The following is a 20,993-nucleotide window of genomic DNA, read 5'->3' on the forward strand; positions in this document are numbered from 1 at the left end:
CGGGGCAGTGGGATTAGTTTGGGGATTGATACAGGGCTATGGGGAGAGTGGGTCAGTGGGATTCGTTTGGGATTGATACAGGGCTATGGGGAGAGTTGGGCAGTGGGATTATTTTGGGATTGATTCAGGCTATGGGGAGAGAACGGGACTTTGGGATTAGTTTGGGATTGACACAGTGCTATGGGGAGAGAGCGGGGCAATGGGATTAGTTTGGGATTGATACATGGCTATTGGGAGAGAGTGGGACAGTGGATTGGTTTGGGGATTGATACAGGGCCATGGGTAGAGAGTGGAGCAGCGTGATTAGTGTGGGATTGATACAGGGCTATGGAGAGAGAGTGGGGCAGTGGGATTAGTTAGGGATTGATTCAGGGCTATGGGGAGAGCGCGGGGCCGTGGGTTTAGTCTGGGGATTGATACAGGGCTATGGGGAGAGAGCGGGGCAGTGAGATTTGTTTGGGGATTGATACAGGGCTATGGGAAGAGAGCAGGGCAGTGAGATTAGTTTGGGGATTGATACAGGGCTATGGGAAGAGAGCAGGGCAGTGAGATTTGTTTGAGGATTGATACAGGGCTATGGGGAGAGTGGGGCAGTGGGATTAGTTTGGGATTGATACAGGTCTATGTGGAGATTGGGGCAGTGGTATTTTCGATTCATACAGTGCTATGGGAAGAGAGCAGGGCAGTGAGATTAGTTTGGGGATTGATACAGGGCTATGGGGAGAGTGGGGCAGTGGGATTAGTTTGGGATTGATACAGGGCTAAGGGGAGAGTGGGGCAGTGGGATTATTTTGGGATTGATTCAGGGCTATGGGGAGAGAGCGGGACAGTGGGATTAGTTTGGGGATTGATACAGGGCTATGGGCGTGACAGTGGGACTAGTTTCGGGATTGATACAGGGCAATGGGGAGAGAGCGGGGCAGTGTGATTAGTTTGGGGATTGATACAGGGCTATGGGGAGAGAGTGGGACAGTGAGATTAGTTTGGGGATTGATACAGGGCTATGGGGAGAGAGTCGGACAGTGAGATAAATTTGGGGATTGATACAGGGCTATGGGGAGAGAGCGGGGCAGTGGGATTAGTTTGGGGATTGATACAGGGCTATGGGAAGAGAGCAGGGCAGTGAGATTAGTTTGGGGATTGATACAGGGCTATGGGGAGAGTGGGGCAGTGGGATTTGTTTGGGATTGATACAGGGCTATGTGGAGATTGGGGCAGTGGTATTATTTTGGGATTCATTCAGGGCTATGGGAAGAGAGCGTGGCAGTGAGATTAGTTTGCGGTTTGATACAGGGCTATGGGGAGAGTGGGGCAGTGGGATTGTTTCGGATTGATACAGGGCAAAGGGGAGATTGGGGCAGTGGGATTATTTTGGGATTGATTCAGGGCTATGGGGTGAGAGCGGGACAGTGGGATTAGTTTGGGGATTGATACAGGGCTATGGGGGGGACAGTGGGACTAGTTTGGGGATTGATACAGGGCAATGGGGAGAGAGCGGAGCAGTGGGATTAGTTTGGGGATTGATACAGGGCTATGGGGAGAGAGTGGGACAGTGAGATTAGTTTGGGGATTGATACAGGGCTATGGGGAGAGAGTGGGGCTGTGGGATTAGTTTGGGGATTAATACAGGGCTATGGGGAGAGAGTGGAGTAGTGTGATTAGTTTGGCATTGATACAGGGCTATGAAGTGAGAGTGGGGCAGTGGGATCAGTTTGGGATTGAAACAAGGCTGTGGGGAGAGCGGGGCAGTGGGATTAGTTTGGGGATTGATACTGGGTTATGGGGAGAGAGCGGGGCAGTGGGATTAATTTGGGATTGATACAGGGCTATGGGGAGAGAGTGGGACAGTGAGATTAGTTTGGGGATTGATACAGGGCTATGGGGACAGAGTGGGGCAGTGGGATTAGTTTGGGGATTGATACAGGTCTATGGGGAGAGAGTGGAGTAGTGTGATTAGTTTGGCATTGATACAGGGCTATGGAGTGAGAGTGGGGCAGTGGGATCAGTTTGGGATTGATACAAGGCTGTGGGGAGAGCGGGGCAGTGGGATTAGTTTTGGGATCGATACTGGGTTATGGGGAGAGAGCGGGGCAGTGGGATTAATTTGGGATTGATACAGGGCTATGGGGAGAGAGCGGGGCAGTGGGATTAGTTTGGTGATTGAAACAGGGCTATGGGGAGAGAGCGGGGCAGAGAGATTAATTTGGGGATTGATACAGGGCTATGGGGAGAGAGTGGGACAGTGAGATTAGTTTCGGGATTGCTATAGTGCTGTGGGGAGAGAGCGGGGAAGTGGGATTAGTTTGGGGATTGATACAGGGCAATGGGGAGAGAGCGGGGCAGTGGGATAAATTTGGGGATTGATACAGGGCTATGGGGAGAGAGCGGGGCAGTGGGATTAGTTTGGGGATTGATACAGGGCTATGGGAAGAGAGCGGGCAGTGTGATTAGTTTGGGGATTGATACAGGGCTATGGGGGGGACAGTGGGACTTGTTTGGGGATTGATACAGGGCAATGGGGAGAGAGCGGGGCAGTTGGATTAGTTTGGGTATTGATACAGGGCTATGGGGAGAGAGTGGGACAGTGAGATAAGTTTGTGGATTGATACAGGGCTATGGGGAGAGTGCGGCGCAGTGGGATAAGTTTGGGGATTGATACAGGGCTATGGGGAGAGTGAGGCAGTGGGATTAGTTTGGGATTGATACAGGGCTATGGGGAGAGTGGGGCAGTGGGATTAGTTTGGTATTGATACAGGGCTATGGGGAGAGCGGGGCAGTGGGATTATTTTGGGATTCATACAGGGCTATGGGAAGAGAGCGGGGCAGTGAGATTAGTTTGGGGATTGATACAGGCCTATGGGGAGAGTGGGGCAGCGGGATTATTTTGGGATTGATTCAGGGCGATGGGGAGAGAGCGGGCCAGTGGGATTAGTTTGTGGATTGATACAGGGCTAGGGGGAGAGAGTGGGGCAGTGGGATTAGTTTGGGGATTGATACAGGGCTATGGGGAGAGAGTGGAGCAGAGTGATTAGTTTGGGATTGATACGGGGCTATGGAGAGAGAGTGGGGCAGTGGGATTAGTTTGGGATTGATACAAGGCTGTGGGGAGAGCGGGGCAGTGGGATTAGTTTGGGGATTGATACTGGGCTATGGGGAGAGAGTGGAGCAGAGTGATTAGTTTGGGATTGATACGGGGCTATGGAGAGAGAGTGGGGCAGTGGGATTAGTTTGGGATTGATACAAGGCTGTGGGGAGAGCGGGGCAGTGGGATTAGTTTGGGGATTGATACTGGGCTATGGGGAGAGAATGGGACAGTGAGATTAGTTTCTGGATTGATACAGGGCTATGGGGAGAGTGTGGGGCAGTGGGATTAGTTTGGGATTGATACAGGGCTATGGGAAGAGAGCAGGGCAGTGAGATTAGTTTGGGGATTGATACTGGGCTCTGGGGAGAGTGGGGCAGTGGGATTAGTTTGGGATTTATACAGGGATACGTGGAGATTGGGGCAGTGGTATTATTTTGGGATTCATACAGGGCTATGGGAAGAGAGCGGGGCAGTGAGATTAGTTTGGGTATTGATACAGGGCTATGGGGAGAGTGGGGCAGTGGGATTAGTTTGGGATTGATACAGGGCTAAGGGGAGAGTGGGGCAGTGGGATTATTTTGGGATTGATTCAGGGCTATGGGGAGAGAGCGGGACAGTGGGATTAGTTTGGGGATTGATACAGGGCTATATGGAGAGCGCTGGGCAGTGGGATTAGTTTGGGGATTGATACAGGGCTATGGGGAGAGAGCGGGGCAGTGAGATTAGTTTGGGGATTGATACAGGGCTATGGGAGAGAATGGGACAGTGAGATTAGTTTCCGGATTGATACAGGGCTATGGGGAGAGTGTGGGGCAGTGGGATTAGTTTGGGATTGATACAGGGCTATGGGAAGAGAGCAGGGCAGTGAGATTAGTTTGGGGATTGATACAGGGCTCTGGGGAGAGTGTGGCAGTGGGATTAGTTTGGGATTGATACAGGGATATGTGGAGATTGGGGCAGTGGTATTATTTTGGGATTCATACAGGGCTATGGGAAGAGAGCGGGGCAGTGAGATTAGTTTGTGTATTGATACAGGGCTATGGGGAGAGTGGGGCAGTGGGATTAGTTTGGGATTGATACAGGGCTAAGGGGAGAGTGGGGCTATTTTGGGATTGATTCAGGGCTATGGTGAGAGAGCGGGTTAGTGGGATTAGTTTGGGTATTGATACAGGGCTATGGGGGGGACAGTGGGAATAGTTTGGGGATTGATACAGGGCAATGGGGAGAGAGCGGGGCAGTGGGATTAGTTTGGGGTTTGATACAGGGCTATGGGGAGAGAGTGGGACAGTGAGATTAGTTTGGTGATTGATACAGGGCTATGGGGAGAGAGTGGGGCAGTGGGACTAGTTTGGGATTGATACAGGGCTATGGAGAGAGAGTGGGGCAGTGGGATTAGTTTGGGATTGATACGAGGCTGTGGGGAGAGCGGGGCAGTGGGATTAGTTTGTGGATTGATTCAGGGCTATGGGGAGAGAGCGGTGCAGTGGGATTAATTTGGGATTGATACAGGGCTATGGGGAGAGAGCGGGGCAGTGAGATTAGTTTGGGGATTGATACAGGGCTATGGGGAGAGTGCGGGGCAGTGGGATTAGTTTGGGGATTGATACAGGGCTATGGGGAGAGAGCGGGGAAGTGGGATTATTTTGGGTATTGATACAGGGCAATGGGGATAGAGCGGGGCAGTGGGATTAGTTTGGGGAGTGATACAGGGCTACGGGGAGAGTGCGGGGCAGTGGGATTAGTTTCGGATTGATACAGGGCTATGGGGAGAGAATGGGACAGTGAGATTAGTTTCGGGATTGATACAGGGCTATGGGGAGAGTGTGGGGCAATGGGAAAAATTTGTGGATTGATACAGGGCTATGGGGAGAGAGCGGGGCAGTGAGATTAGTTTGGGGATTGATACAGGGCTATGGGGAGAGAATGGGACAGTGAGATTAGTTTCGGGATTGATACAGGGCTATGGGGAGAGTGTGGGGCAGTGGGATTAGTTTGGGATTGATACAGGGTTATGGGAAGAGAGCAGGGCAGTGAGATTAGTTTCGGGATTGATACAGGGCTCTGGGGAGAGTGGGGCAGTGGGATTAGTTTCGGATTGATTCAGGGATATGTGGAGATTGGGGCAGTAGTATTATTTTGGGATTCATACAGGGCTATGGGAAGAGAGCGGTGCAGTGAGATTAGTTTGGGTATTGATACAGGGCTATGGGGAGAGTGGAGCAGTGGTATTAGTTTGGGATTGATACAGGGCTAAGGGGAGAGTGGGGCAGTGGGATTATTTTGGGATTGATTCAGGGCTATGGGGAGAGAGCGGGACAGTGGGATTAGTTTGGGGATTGATACAGGGCTATGGGGAGACAGTGGGAATAGTTTGGGGATTGATACAGGGCAATGGGGAGAGAGCGGGGCAGTGGGATTAGTTTGGGGATTGATACAGGGCTATGGGGAGAGAGTGGGACAGTGAGATTAGTTTGGGGATTGATACAGGGCTATGGGGAGAGAGTGGGGCAGTGGGACTAGTTTGGGGATTGATACAGGGCTATGGGGAGAGAGTGGGGCAGTGAGATTAGTTTGGGGATTGATACAGGGCTATGGGGAGAGAGTGGGGCAGTGGGACTAGTTTGGGGATTGATACAGGGCTATGGGGAGAGAGCGGGGCAGTGGGATTAGTTTGGGATTGATACAGGGCTCTGGAGAGAGAGTGGGGCAGTGGGATTAGTTTGGGATTGATACAGGGCTATGGAGAGAGAGTGGGGCAGTTGGATTAGTTTGGGATTGATACGAGGCTGTGGGGAGAGCGGTGCAGTGGGATTAGGTTGTGGATTAATTCAGGGCTATGGGGAGAGAGCAGGGCAGTGGGATTAATTTGGGATTGATACAGGGCTATGGGGAGAGAGCGGGGCAGTGAGATTAGTTTGGGGATTGATACAGGGCTATGGGGAGAGAGCGGGGAAGTGGGATTATTTTGGGGATTGATACAGGGCTATGGGGAGAGAGCGGGGCAGTGGGATCAATTTGGGATTGATACAGCGCTATGGGGAGAGTGCGGGGCAGTGGGATTAGTTTGGGATTGATACAGCGCTATGGGGAGAGAGCGGGGCAGTGGGATCAGTTTGGGGAGTGATACAGGGCTATGGGGAGAGAGCGGGGCAGTGGGATCAATTTGGGATTGATACAGCGCTATGGGGAGAGTGCGGGGCAGTGGGATTAGTTTGGGATTGATACAGCGCTATGGGGAGAGAGCGGGGCAGTGGGATCAATTTAGGATTGATACAGCGCTATGGGGAGAGTGCGGGGCAGTGGGATTAGTTTGGGATTGATACAGGGCTATGGGGAGATAAAGTGGCAGTGGGCTTCGTTTGGAGATTGATACAGGGCTATGGGGAGAGAGTGGGGCAGTGGGATTAGTTTGGGGATTGATACAGGGCTATGGGGAGAGAGCGGGGCAGTGGGATTAGTTTGGGGATTGATACAGGGCTATGGGGAGAGTGGGTCAGTGGGATTTGTTTGGGATTGATACAGGGCTATGGGGAGAGTTGGGCAGTGGGATTATTTTGGGATTGATTCAGGGCTATGGGGAGAGAGCGGGACAGTGGGATTAGTTTGGGATTGACACAGTGCTATGGGGAGAGAGCGGGGCAATGGGATTAGTTTGGGATTGATACATGGCTATTGGGAGAGAGTGGGACAGTGGATTGGTTTGGGGATTGATACAGGGCCATGGGTAGAGAGTGGAGCAGCGTGATTAGTGTGGGATTGATACAGGGCTATGGAGAGAGAGTGGGGCAGTGGGATTAGTTTGGGATTGATTCAGGGCGATGGGGAGATCGCGGGTCCGTGGGATTAGTTTGGGGATTGATACAGGGCTATGGGGAGAGAGCGGGGCAGTGGTATTATTCTCGATTCATACAGTGCTATGGGAAGAGAGCAGGGCAGTGAGATTAGTTTGGGGACTGATACAGGGCTATGGGGAGAGTGGGGCAGTGGGATTAGTTTGGGATTGATACAGGGCTAAAGGGAGAGTGGGGCAGTGGGATTATTTTGGGATTGATTCAGGGCTATGGGGAGAGAGCGGGACAGTGGGATTAGTTTGGGGATTGATACAGGGCAATGGGCGTGACAGTGGGACTAGTTTGGGGATTGATACAGGGCAATGGGGAGAGAGCGGGGCAGTGTGATTAGTTTGGGGATTGATACAGGGCTATGGGGAGAGAGTGGGACAGTGAGATTAGTTTGGGGATTGATACAGGGCTATGGGGAGAGAGTCGGACAGTGAGATAAATTTGGGGATTGATCCAGGGCTATGGGGAGAGAGCGGGGCAGTGGGATTAGTTTGGGGATTGATACAGGGCTATGGGAAGAGAGCAGGGCAGTGAGATTAGTTTGGGGATTGATACAGGGCTATGGGGAGAGTGGGGCAGTGGTATTATTTTGGGATTCATTCAGGGCTATGGGAAGAGAGCATGGCAGTGAGATTAGTTTGCGGTTTGATACAGGGCTATGGGGAGAGTGGGGCAGTGGGATTGTTTCGGATTGATACAGGGCAAAGGGGAGATTGGGGCAGTGGGATTATTTTGGGATTGATTCAGGGCTATGGGGTGAGAGCGGGACAGTGGGATTAGTTTGGGGATTGATACAGGGCTATGGGGGGGACAGTGGGACTAGTTTGGGGATTGATACAGGGCAATGGGGAGAGAGCGGGGCAGTGGGATTAGTTTGGGGATTGATACAGGGCTATGGGGAGAGAGTGGGACAGTGAGATTAGTTTGGGGATTGATACAGGGCTATGGGGAGAGAGAGGGGCAGTGGGATTTGTTTGGGGATTGATACAGGGCTATGGGGAGAGAGTGGGACAGTGAGATTAGTTTGGGGATTGATACAGGGCTATGGGGACAGAGTGGGGCAGTGGGATTAGTTTGGGGATAGATACAGGGCTATGGGGAGAGAGTGGAGTAGTGTGATTAGTTTGGCATTGATACAGGGCTATGGAGTGAGAGTGGGGCAGTGGGATCAGTTTGGGATTGATACAAGGCTGTGGGGAGAGCGGGGCAGTGGGATTAGTTTGTGGATTGATACTGGGTTATGGGGAGAGAGCGGGGCAGTGGGATTAATTTGGGATTGATACAGGGCTATGGGGAGAGAGCGGGGCAGAGAGATTAGTTTGGGGATTGATACAGGGCTATGGGGAGAGTGCGGGGCAGTGGGATTAGTTTGGTGATTGAAACAGGGCTATGGGGAGAGAGCGGGGCAGAGAGATTAATTTGGGGATTGATACAGGGCTATGGGGAGAGAGTGGGACAGTGAGATTAGTTTCGGGATTGCTATAGTGCTGTGGGGAGAGAGCGGGGAAGTGGGATTAGTTTGGGGATTGATACAGGGCAATGGGGAGAGAGCGGGGCAGTGGGATAAATTTGGGGATTGATACAGGGCTATGGGAAGAGAGCGGGGCAGTGGGATTAGATTGGGATTGATACAGGGCTATGGGGAGAGAGCTGGGATGTGGGATTAGTTTGGGGATTGATACAGAGCTATGGGGAGAGTGGGGCAGTGGGATTATTTTGGGATTGATTCATGCTATGGGGAGAGCGGGTCAGTGGGATTAGTTTGGGGATTGATACAGGGCTATGGGGAGAGAGTGGGACAGTGGGATTAGTTTGGGGATTGATACAGGGCAATGGGGAGAGAGCTGGGCAGTGGGATTGGTTTGTGGATTGATACAGGGCTATGGGGAGAGAGTGGGACAGTGGGATTAGGTTGGGGATTGAAACAGGGCAATGGGGAGACAGCGGGGCAGTGGGATGAGTTTGGGATTGATACAGGGCTATCGGGAGAGAGCGGGGCAGTGGGATTAGTTTGGGATTGATACAGGGCCATTTGGAGAGAGCGCGACAGTGGGATTAATTTGGGATTGTTACAGGGCTACGGGGAGAGAGTGTGGCAGTGGGATTAGTTTGGGATTGATACAGGGCTATGGGGAGAGAGCGTGACAGTGGGATTAGATTGGGATTAATACAGGGGTATGGGGAGAGAGTGGGGCCGTGGGATTAGTTTGGGGATTGATACAGGGCTATGGGGAGAGAGCGGGGCAGTGGGATTAGTTTGGGATTGATCCAGGGCTATGGGGAGAGAGCGGGGCAGTGGGATTAGTTTGGGGATTGATACAGGGCTATGGGGAGAGAGCGGGGCAGTGGGATTAGTTTGGGGATTGATACAGGGCTATGGGAAGAGAGCTGGGCAGTGAGATTAGTTTGGGGATTGATACAGGGCTATGGGAAGAGAGCGGGGCAGTGAGATTAGTTTGGGGGTTGATACAGGGCTATGGGGAGAGAGCGGGGCAGAGAGATTAGTTTGGGGATTGATACAGGGCTATGGGGAGAGAGTGGGACAGTGAGATTAGTTTCGGGATTGCTATAGTGCTGTGGGGAGAGAGCGGGGAAGTGGGATTAGTTTGGGGATTGATACAGGGCAATGGGGAGAGAGCGGGGCAGTGGGATAAATTTGGGGATTGATACAGGGCTATGGGGAGAGAGCGGGGCAGTGGGATTAGATTGGGATAGATACAGGGCTATGGGGAAAGAGCTGGGATGTGGGATTAGTTTGGGGATTGATACAGAGCTATGGGGAGAGTGGGGCAGTGGGATTATTTTGGGATTGATTCATGCTATGGGGAGAGCGGGTCAGTGGGATTAGTTTGGGGATTGATACAGGGCTATGGGGAGAGAGTGGGACAGTGGGATTAGTTTGGGGATTGATACAGGGCAATGGGGAGAGAGCTGGGCAGTGGGATTGGTTTGGGGATTGATACAGGGCTATGGGGAGAGAGTGGGACAGTGGGATTAGGTTGGGGATTGAAACAGGGCAATGGGGAGACAGCGGGGCAGTGGGATGAGTTTGGGATTGATACAGGGCTATCGGGAGAGAGCGGGGCAGTGGGATTAGTTTGGGATTGATACAGGGCCATTTGGAGAGAGCGCGACAGTGGGATTAATTTGGGATTGTTACAGGGCTACGGGGAGAGAGTGTGGCAGTGGGATTAGTTTCAGATTGATACAGGGCTATGGGGAGAGAGCGTGACAGTGGGATTAGATTGGGATTAATACAGGGGTATGGGGAGAGAGTGGGGCCGTGGGATTAGTTTGGGGATTGATACAGGGCTATGGGGAGAGAGCGGGGCAGTGGGATTAGTTTGGGATTGATCCAGGGCTATGGGGAGAGAGCGGGGCAGTGGGATTAGTTTGGGGATTGATACAGGGCTATGGGGAGAGAGCGGGGCAGTGAGATTAGTTTAGGGATTGATACAGGGCTATGGGAAGAGAGCGGGGCAGTGAGATTAGTTTGGGGGTTGATACAGGGCTATGGGGAGAGTGGGGCAGTGGGATTAGTTTGGGGGTTGATACAGGGCTATGGGGAGAGAGCGGGGCAGTGGGATTAGTTTGGGGATTGATACAGGGCTATGGGAAGAGAGCGGGGCAGTGAGATTAGTTTGGGGGTTGATACAGGGCTATGGGGAGAGTGGGGCAGTGGGATTAGATTGTGATTGATACAGGGCTATGGGGAGAGTGGGGCAGTGGGATTATTTTGGGTTTCATACAGGGCTGTGGGGAGAGAGCGGGACAGTGGGATTAGTTTGGGGATTGATACAGGGCTATGGGGAGAGAGTGGGGCAGTGGGATTAGTTTGGGATTGATACAGGGCTATGGGGAGAGTGAGGCAGTGGGATTAGTTTGGGATTGATACAGGGCTATGGGGAGAGTTGGGCAGTGGGATTAGTTTGGGATTGATACAGGGCTCTGGGGAGAGCGGGGCAGTGGGATTATTTTGGGATTCATACAGGGCTTTGGGAAGAGAGCGGGGCGGTGAGATTAGTTTCGGGATTGATACAGGCCTATGGGGAGAGTGGGGCTGCGGGATTATTTTGGGATTGAGTCATGGCTATGGGGAGAGAGCGGGCCAGTGGGATTAGTTTGTGGATTGATACAGGGCTAGGGGGAGAGTGGGGCAGTGGGAGTAGTTTGGGGTTTGATACATGGCTATGGGGAGAGAGTGGAGCAGTGGGATTAATTTGGGGATTGATACAGGGCTATGGGGAGAGAGTTGGGCAGTGGGATTAGTTTGGAGATTGATACAGGGCTATGGGCAGAGAGCGGTGCAGTGGGATTAATTTGGGATTGATACAGGGCTAAGGGGAGAGCGCTGGGCAGTGGGATTAGTTTGGGGATTGATACAGGGCTATGGGGAGAGAGCGGGGCAGTGAGATTAGTTTGGGGATTGATACAGGGCTATAGGGAGAGAGTGGGACAGTGAGATTTGTTTGGGGATTGATACAGGGCTATGGGGAGAGAGCGGGGCAGTGAGATTAGTTTGGGGATTGATACAGGGCTATGGGGAGAGAATGGGTCAGTGAGATTAGTTTCGGGATTGATACAGGGCTATGGGGAGAGTGTGGGGCAGTGGGATTATTTTGGGATTGATACAGGGCTATGTGGAGATTGGGGCAGTGGGATTAGTTTGGGGATTGATACAGGGCTATAGGGAGAGAGTGGGACAGTGAGATTTGTTTGGGGATTGATACAGGGCTATGGGGAGAGTGTGGGGCAGTGGGATTAGTTTAGGGATTGACACAGGGCTATGGGGAGAGAGTGGAGCAGTGTGATTAATTTGGGCTTGATACAGGGCTGTGGAGAGAGAGTGGGGCAGTGGGATTAGTTGGGGATTGATACGAGGCTGTGGGGAGAGCGGGGCAGTGGGATTAGTTTGTGGATTGATTCAGGGCTATGGGGAGAGCGCGGGGCAGTGGGATCAATTTGGGATTGATACAGGGCTATGGGGAGAGAGCGGGGCAGTGAGATTAGTTTGGGGATTGATACAGGGCTATGGGGAGAGTGCGGGGCAGTGGGATTAGTTTGGGGATTGATACAGGGCTATGGGGAGAGAGCGGGGAAGTGGGATTAGTTTGGGGATCCATACAGGGCAATGGGGAGAGAGCGGGGCAGTGGGATTAGTTTGGGGATTGATACAGGGCTGTGGGGAGAGAGCGGGGCAGTGGGATTAGTTTGGGGATTGATACAGGGCTATGGGGAGAGAGTGGGGCAGTGGGATTTGTTTGGGATTGATTCAGGGCTATGGGGAGAGAGCTGGACAGTGGGATTAGTTTGGGGATTGATAAGGGCTATGGGGGGACAGTGGGACTAGTTTGGGGATTGATACAGGACAATGGGGAGAGAGCAGGGCAGTGGGAATAGTTTGGGGATTGATACAGGGCTATGGGGAGTGAGTGGGGCAGTGGGATTAGTTTGGGATTGATACAAGGCTGTGGGGAGAGAGTGGGGCAGTGGGATTAGTGTTGGGATTGATACAGGGCTATGGGGAGAGAGCGCGGGGCAGTGGGATTAGTTTGGGATTGATACAGGGCTATGGGGACAGAGCGTGACAGTGGGATTAGATTGGGATTGATACAGGGGTATGGGGAGAGAGTGGGGCAGTGGGATTAGTTTGGGTATTGATACAGGGCTATGGGGAGAGAGCGGGCCCTGGGATTAGTTTGGGATTGATCCAGGGCTATGGGGAGAGAGCGGGGCAGTGGGATTAGTTTGGGGATTGATACAGGGCTGTGGGGAGAGAGAGGGGCAGTGGGATTAGTTTGGGGATTGTGAGGTAATGCATGTGAGGTAATGCATTTTGGAAGGTCTAATGCAGGTAGGGAATATACAGTGAATGGTAGAACCCTCAAGAGTATTGAAAGTCAAAGAGATCTAGGAGTACAGGTCCACAGGTCATTGAAAGGGGCAACACAGGTGGAGAAGGTAGTCAAGAAGGCATACGGCATGCTGGCCTTCATTGGCCGGGGCATTGAGTATAAGAATTGGCAAGTCATGTTGCAGCTGTATAGAACCTTAGTTAGGCCACACTTGGAGTATCGTGTTCAATTCTGGTCGCCACACTACCAGAAGGATGTGGAGGCTTTAGAGAGGGTGCAGAAGAGATTTACCAGAATGTTGCCTGGTTTGGAGGGCATTAGCTATGAGGAGCGGTTGAATAAACTCGGTTTGTTCTCACTGGAACGAAGGAGGTTGAGGGGCGACCTGATAGAGGTATACAAAATTATGAGGGGCATAGACAGAGTGGATAGTCAGAGGCTTTTCCCCAGGGTAGAGGGGTCAATTACTAGGGGGCATAGGTTTAAGGTGAGAGGGGCAAGGTTTAGAGTAGATGTATGAGGCAAGGTTTTTACGCAGAGGGTAGTGGGTACCTGGAACTCGCTACCGGAGGAGGTAGTGGAAGCAGGGACGATAGGGACATTTAAGGGGCACCTTGACAAATATATGAATAGGATGGGAATAGAAGGATACGGACCCAGGAAGGGTAGAAGATTGTAGTTTAGTCGGGCAGTATGGTCGGCACGGGCTTGGAGGGCCGAAGGGCCTGTTCCTGTGCTGTACATTTCTTTGTTCTTTGTTTGTTTTGATTGATCCAGGGCTATGGGGAGAGAGCGGGGCAGTGGGATTAGTTTGGGGATTGATACAGTGCTATGGGGAGAGAGCGGGGCCGTGTAATAATTTTTAATGCAAAGTGTTAGGTTGCGAATCTAGTGTCCTGATGCTTACCGTCTCTCTCGCACCGTCTCTCTCGCTCCGTCTCTCTCGCTCCGTCTCTCCCGCTCCGTCTCTCCCGCTCCGTCTCTCCCGCTCCGTCTCTCCCGCTCCGTCTCTCCCGTTCCGTCTCTCTCGCTCCGTCTCTCTCGCTCCGTCTCTCTCGCTCCGTGTCTCTCTCTCGCTCCGTGTCTCTCTCTCGCTCCGTGTCTCTCTCTCGCTCCGTGTCTCTCTCTCGCTCCGTGTCTCTCTCTCGCTCCGTGTCTCTCTCTCGCTCCGTGTCTCTCTCTCGCTCCGTGTCTCTCTCTCTCGCTCCGTGTCTCTCTCTCTCGCTCCGTGTCTCTCTCTCGCTCCGTGTCTCTCTCTCGCTCCGTGTCTCTCTCTCGCTCCGTCTCTCTCTCTCGCTCCGTCTCTCTCTCTCGCTCCGTCTCTCTCTCTCGCTCCGTCTCTCTCTCTCGCTCCGTCTCTCTCTCTCGCTCCGTCTCTCTCTCTCGCTCCGTCTCTCTCTCGCTCCGTCTCTCTCTCGCTCCGTCTCTCTCTCGCTCCGTCTCTCTCTCGCTCCGTCTCTCTCTCGCTCCGTCTCTCTCTCGCTCCGTCACTCTCTCGCTCCGTCACTCTCTCGCTACGTCACTCTCACTCGGCTCTCTCTCTCCGCCACTCGCTTCCTCTCTGTTACTCGCTCTCTCTCTGTCACTCGCTCTCTCTCTCTGTTACTCGCTCTCTCTCTCTTACTCGCTCTCTCTGTCACTCTCTCTGTCTGTCACTCTCTCTGTCTGTCACTCGCTCTCTCTCTGTCACTCGCTCTCTCTCTGTCACTCGCTCTCTCTCTGTCACTCGCTCTCTCTCTGTCACTCGCTCTCTCTCTGTCACTCGCTCTCTCTCTGTCACTCGCTCTCTGTGTCACTCGCTCTCTGTGTCACTCGCTCTCTGTGTCACTCGCTCTCTGTGTCACTCGCTCTCTGTGTCACTCGCTCTCTCTCTGTCACTCGCTCTCTCTCTCCGTCGCTCGCTCTCGCTCTCCGTCGCTCGCTCTCGCTCTCCGTCGCTCGCTCTCGCTCTCCGTCGCTCTCTCTCTCTCTCCGTCGCTCTCTCTCTCTCTCCGTCGCTCTCTCTCCGTCGCTCTCTCTCCGTCACTCGCTGTCTCCGTCACTCGCTCTCCCTCTCCGTCGCTCTCTCTCTCTCTCCGTCACTCGCTCTCTCTCCGTCGCTCTCTCTCTCTCTCTGTCTCTGTCACTCTCTCTCTCTCTCTCTCTCTCTCTCTCTCTCTCTCTCTGTCACTCGCTCTCTCTCTGTCACTCGCTCTCTAGACTCTGTCACTCGCTCTCTCTCTGTCACTCGCTCTCTAGACTCTGTCACTCGCTCTCTAGACTCTGTCACTCGCTCTCTCTCTGTCACTCGCTCTCTAGACTCTGTCACTCGCTCTCTCGACTCTTCACTCGCTCTCTCTGTCACTCGCTCTCTCTCTGTCACTCGCTCTCTAGACTCTGTCACTCGCTCTCTAGACTCTGTCACTCGCTCTCTAGACTCCGCCCCTCGCTCTCATCTCCGCCCCTCGCTCTCTCTCTCCGCCACTCGCTCTCTCTCTCCGCCACTCGCTCTCTGTCACTCGCTCTCTCTCTCCTCCACTCGCTCTCTCTCTCGCCACTCGCTCTCTCTCTCCGCCCCTCGCTCTCTCTCCGCCCCTCGCTCTCTCTCCGCCCCTCGCTCTCTCTCCGCCCCTCGCTCTCTCTCTCCGTCCCTCGCTCTCTCTCTCCGCCACTCGCTCTCTGTCACTCGCTCTCTCTCTCCTCCACTCGCTCTCTCTCTCGCCACTCGCTCTCTCTCTCCGCCCCTCGCTCTCTCTCCGCCCCTCGCTCTCTCTCCGCCCCTCGCTCTCTCTCCGCCCCTCGCTCTCTCTCTCCGTCCCTCGCTCTCTCTCTCCGTCCCTCGCTCTCTCTCTCCGCCCCTCGCTCTCTCTCTCCGCCCCTCGCTCTCTCTCTCCGCCCCTCGCTCTCTCTCTCCGCCCCTCGCTCTCTCTCTCCGCCCCTCGCTCTCTCTCTCCGCCCCTCGCTCTCTCTCTCCGCCCCTCGCTCTCTCTCCGCCACTCGCTCCCTCTCCGTCACTCGCTCTCTCTCTCCGCCACTCGCTCTCTCTCTCGCCACTCGCTCTCTCTCTGCACTCGCTCTCTCTCTGCCACTCGCTCTCTCTCTGCCACTCGCTCTCTCTCGCCACTCGCTCTCTCTCTCCGCCACTCGCTCTCTCTCTCCGCCACTCGCTCTCTCTCTCCGCCACTCGCTCTCTCTCTCCGCCACTCGCTCTCTCTCTCCGCCACTCGCTCTCTCTCTCCGCCACTCGCTCTCTCTCTCCGCCACTCGCTCTCTCTCTCCGCCACTCGCTCTCTCTCTCCGCCACTCGCTCTCTCTCTCCGCCACTCGCTCTCTCTCTCCGCCACTCGCTCTCTCTGTCCGCCACTCGCTCTCTCTGTCCGCCACTCGCTCTCGTCCGCCACTCGCTCTCGCCCGCCACTCGCTCTCGCCCGCCACTCTCTCTCGCCCGCCACTCTCTCTCGCCCGCCACTCTCTCTCGCCCGCCACTCTCTCTCGCCCGCCACTCTCTCTCGCCCGCCACTCTCTCTCGCCCGCCACTCTCTCTCGCCCGCCACTCTCTCTCGCCCGCCACTCTCTCTCGCCCGCCACTCTCTCTCGCCCGCCACTCTCTCTCGCCCGCCACTCTCTCTCGCCCGCCACTCTCTCTCGCCCGCCACTCTCTCTCGCCCGCCACTCGCTCTCGCCCGCCACTCGCTCTCGCCCGCCACTCGCTCTCGCCCGCCACTCGCTCTCGCCCGCCACTCGCTCTCGCCCGCCACTCGCTCTCTCCCGCCACTCGTTCTCTCTCTCCGCCACTCGTTCTCTCTCTCCGCCACTCGTTCTCTCTCTCCGCCACTCGTTCTCTCTCTCCGCCACTCGTTCTCTCTCTCCGCCACTCGCTCTCTCTCTGTCACTCGCTCTCTGTCACTCGCTCTCTCTCTCCGCCACTCGCTCTCCGTCACTCGCTCTCTCTCTCTGTCACTCGCTCTCTCTCTCCGCCACTCGCTCTCTCTCTCCGCCACTCGCTCTCTCCGTCACTCGCTCTCTCTCTGTCACTCGCTCTCTCTCTGTCACTCGCTCTCTCTCTCCGCCACTCGCTCTCTCTCTCTCTCTCTCTCTCTCTCTCTCTCTCTCTCTGTCACTCGCTCTCTCTCTGTCACTCGCTCTCTCTCTGTCACTCGCTCTCTCTCTGTCACTCGCTCTCTAAACTCTGTCACTCGCTCTCTAGACTCTGTCACTCGCTCTCTCTCTGTCACTCGCTCTCTAGACTCTGTCACTCGCTCTCTAGACTCTGTCACTCGCTCTCTAGACTCTGTCACTCGCTCTCTAGACTCTGTCACTCGCTCTTTCTCTGTCACTCGCTCTCTAGACTCTGTCACTCGCTCTCTAAACTCTGTCACTCGCTCTCTAGACTCTGTCACTCGCTCTCTCTCTGTCACTCGCTCTCTAGACTCTGTCACTCGCTCTCTAGACTCTGTCACTCGCTCTCTCGACTCTGTCACTCGCTCTCTCTGTCACTCGCTCTCTCTCTGTCACTCGCTCTCTAGACTCTGTCACTCGCTCTCTAGACTCTGTCACTCGCTCTCTAGACTCCGCCCCTCGCTCTCATCTCCGCCCCTCTCGCTCTCATCTCCGCCCCTCGCTCTCTCTCTCCGCCACTCGCTCTCTCTCTCCGCCACTCGCTCTCTCTCTCCGCCACTCGCTCTCTCTCTCCGCCACTCGCTCTCTCTCTCCGCCACTCGCTCTCTCTCTCCGCCACTCGCTCTCTCTCTCCGCCACTCGCTCTCTCTCTCCGGCACTCGCTCTCTCTCTCCGCCACTCGCTCTCTCTCTCCGCCACTCGCTCTCTCTCTCCGCCACTCGCTCTCTCTGTCCGCCACTCGCTCTCTCTGTCCGCCACTCGCTCTCTCTGTCCGCCACTCGCTCTCTCTGTCCGCCACTCGCTCTCTCTGTCCGCCACTCGCTCTCTCTGTCCGCCACTCGCTCTCTCTGTCCGCCACTCGCTCTCTCTGTCCGCCACTCGCTCTCTCTGTCCGCCACTCGCTCTCTCTGTCCGCCACTCGCTCTCTCTGTCCGCCACTCGCTCTCGTCCGCCACTCGCTCTCTCCGCCACTCGCTCTCGCCCGCCACTCGCTCTCGCCCGCCACTCTCTCTCGCCCGCCACTCTCTCTCGCCCGCCACTCTCTCTCGCCCGCCACTCTCTCTCGCCCGCCACTCTCTCTCGCCCGCCACTCTCTCTCGCCCGCCACTCTCTCTCGCCCGCCACTCTCTCTCGCCCGCCACTCTCTCTCGCCCGCCACTCTCTCTCGCCCGCCACTCTCTCTCGCCCGCCACTCTCTCTCGCCCGCCACTCTCTCTCGCCCGCCACTCTCTCTCGCCCGCCACTCTCTCTCGCCCGCCACTCTCTCTCGCCCGCCACTCTCTCTCGCCCGCCACTCTCTCTCGCCCGCCACTCTCTCTCGCCCGCCACTCTCTCTCGCCCGCCACTCTCTCTCGCCCGCCACTCTCTCTCGCCCGCCACTCTCTCTCGCCCGCCACTCTCTCTCGCCCGCCACTCGCTCTCGCCCGCCACTCGCTCTCGCCCGCCACTCGCTCTCGCCCGCCACTCGCTCTCGCCCGCCACTCGCTCTCTCTCTCCGCCACTCGTTCTCTCTCTCCGCCACTCGTTCTCTCTCTCCGCCACTCGCTCTCTCTCTGTCACTCGCTCTCTCTCTCCGCCACTCGCTCTCTCTCTCCGCCACTCGCTCTCTCTCTCCGTCGCTCTCACTCTCTCTCCGTCGCTCTCACTCTCTCTTTCTCTTTTCCGCAGGAACTGGGGGTGCTGTGTCCAGTTTGCAGGGAACCTTTGACCTATGACCTGGAGCTGCTCTTGTCTGCAGCCGCTCCGTGCCAGCCACTGGTGAGATACCCCGACAAGAATGGCCAAGGGTCCTCGGGGCAACTGAGCGGGGGGGTGGGGGGGGGGGTGAGGGAGAGGGCTTTAGATTGGCGAATGCTATCGCGCGCGTGGAGACCGCCTGTCAGATGGCCAGCCCTCATTCAATGCTCCTGCCAGAGGGGGAGGAGGCCTTCCCATTGCTCACCTCGAACCCCTGGCCCTTCTCCGGATTCGAGGTCAGAACCACGTTGTCTCTGTCCCTCCCTCATTCCCACCCGCCCAGGAGCAGGAATGGGTCACCAGCCCCCTCCCCACGTGGCCCTGTCTCTCTCCGAGCTCCTGGGGATAAAGTAGGTGAAGCCCACCCCCCTTCCCAGCTCGGCGCGCGCTCCCCGAGATGGCATCTAACCCCTGCCCTTCCGTTCCCACAGGAACCCTACCAGCCAGATGAGGCATCACTGAGGAAACGTTTGGAACTGCAGGATATCTTCCAGAGGCAGCTGGAGAGAGGGGGGATCATTGACCCCGAGGCGGAGAGGAATCGCTTCTTCGTCAGTCTCACCAGGGTAAGAAAGGTGCGAGGGGAAGAGAGGCCATATTTGATCAAGGCGAGGTAGCAGGCTCAAGAGGGGCTGAATGGGCCTCCTGAGCTTTCCCAGCCCGACACTAACCCCTCTTTTTGTTTCTCTCCGTGCAGCCCATCAGAGGCCAGGATGCGGAGGACGATCCGGGTGGCGAGAGGGACCTTGCCTCACCCTCCGTGACGGGCAGCGAGCCAGCATTGGCCCCCTTCCAGAGTCGGCCCGCGTGCGCAGGCCCCTGGAGGAGAGGCAGGCCGGGTGCCAGAGGCCTGGCCCGCCCCAGGAACCCCCGGCCCCCTGGGGAGGGAGCCGGGCCGCAGGAGGAGCCCCTCCCCCGGGACCTCGGCCTCGACCAGCAACCGCGGCTGCCGGAGGCGGTACCTGAGCGGGGAGACCCGGGAGCGCCACGCCAGGACTCGCCTCCGCCGCCCCCTCCTCCTCCGCCCCCCAGGCCCCGGGCTCGGGGGAGCAGCGGCAGAGGCTCGGAGTTCAGGGGTCGACCCCGGGGGGGCTGGAGGTCCCGGGGGAGGCCAGGGCGAGGGTCATCCAGGGGTCAGGGAAGTGGAGCGCGTTGCGGCTGGGGAGCGGCGAGTGATGCCCCCGTCTTCAGGGCCCATCAATAAAACGGTTCGTCCATTACAACCGGGCTGGTGTCATCTTTCTGAAGGTCCAGATAGAGGGTCCAATCCCAGCCCCCCCTCCCCCAACCCCCCTTCCCCCTCCCGCCCAACCCCCCTTCCCCCTCCCGCCCAACCCCCCTTCCCCTCCCCCAACCCCCCTTCCCCTCCCCCAACCCCCCTTCCCCCTCCCGCCCAACCCCCCTTCCCCCTCCCCCTCGACCCCCCTTCCCCCTCCCCCTCGACCCCCCTTCCCCCTCGACCCCCCTCCCCCAAACCCCCTTCCCCCTCCCGCCCGACCCCCCTTCCCCCTCCCCCAACCCCCCTTCACCCCTTCCCCTCCCCGAACCCCCCTTCCCCCCCCCCCCTCCCCCTCCCGCCCAACCCCCCTTCCCCCTCCCCCTCGACCCCACTTCCCCCTCGACCCCCCTCCCCCAAACCCCCTTCCCCCTCCCGCACGACCCCCTTCCCCTCCCCCAACCCCCCTTCCCCCTCCCGCCCAACCCCCCTTCCCCCTCCCACCCAACCCCCCTTCCCCCTCCCCCAACACCCCTTCCCCCCCTTCCCCTCCCCCAACCCCCCTTCCCCCCCAACCCCCCTCCCCCCCTTCCCCTCCCCAACCCCCCTTCCCCTCCCCCAACCCCCCTTCCCCTCCCCCTCCCACCCGACCCCCCCTTCCCCCTCCCCCCAACCCCCTCGACCCCCCTTCCCCCTCCCGCCCAACCCCCCTTCCCCAACCCCCCCCCTCCACCCTCCCCACCGAATCCCCAACCCCCGTCCCCAATCCCCCGAAACCGCCTCCCCAATCCCCCCTCAGCCTCCCCAATCCCCCCACCCCCTCCCCCAATCCCCCCTCCGCCCCCCCCAATCCCCCCTCCGCCCCCCAATCCCCCTCCGCCTCCCCCAATCCCCCTCCACCTCTCCCCCAATCCTCCCTCCACCTCCACCCAATCCACACTCCACTTCCCCCCCAATCCCCACTCCCCCTCCCAATCCCCACTCCCCCTCCCCCGCCTCCCTCCCAATCCCCCCCCCAATCCCCCCGCCTCCCTCCCAATCCCCTCCCCAATCCCCCCGCCTCCCTCCCAATCCCCCCCCGCCTCCCTCCCAATCCCCCCCAATCCCCCCCCGCCTTCCTCCCAATTCCCCCCCCAATACCCCCCGCCTCCCTCACAATC

At 56.8% G+C, this 20,993-nt stretch overlaps 1 protein-coding gene across 8 annotated transcripts in view; it reads left to right on the forward strand.

The window, feature by feature from the left end:
- rnf25 (ring finger protein 25) overlaps positions 1-19,840 on the forward strand; it is a 103,657-nt gene extending 83,817 nt beyond the window's left edge. For 5 of the 8 annotated variants that reach the window (XM_072484089.1, XM_072484085.1, XM_072484092.1 and 2 more), the window contains 3 exons: positions 18,549-18,638; positions 19,049-19,192; positions 19,315-19,840. In XM_072484089.1, coding sequence (XP_072340190.1) covers positions 18,549-18,638; positions 19,049-19,192; positions 19,315-19,821 — 741 coding nt within the window. In that variant the 3' untranslated portion in view covers positions 19,822-19,840. The remainder of the gene's footprint in view (positions 1-18,548; positions 18,639-19,048; positions 19,193-19,314) is intronic. The other 3 variants (XM_072484086.1, XM_072484087.1, XM_072484088.1) reach the window with 3 other exon arrangements.
- The last annotated feature ends 1,153 nt before the right edge of the window (positions 19,841-20,993 follow it).

The sequence above is a fragment of the Scyliorhinus torazame genome, chromosome 19 (genome assembly GCF_047496885.1).
Source record: "Scyliorhinus torazame isolate Kashiwa2021f chromosome 19, sScyTor2.1, whole genome shotgun sequence".
Lineage (NCBI taxonomy): Eukaryota > Metazoa > Chordata > Chondrichthyes > Carcharhiniformes > Scyliorhinidae > Scyliorhinus > Scyliorhinus torazame.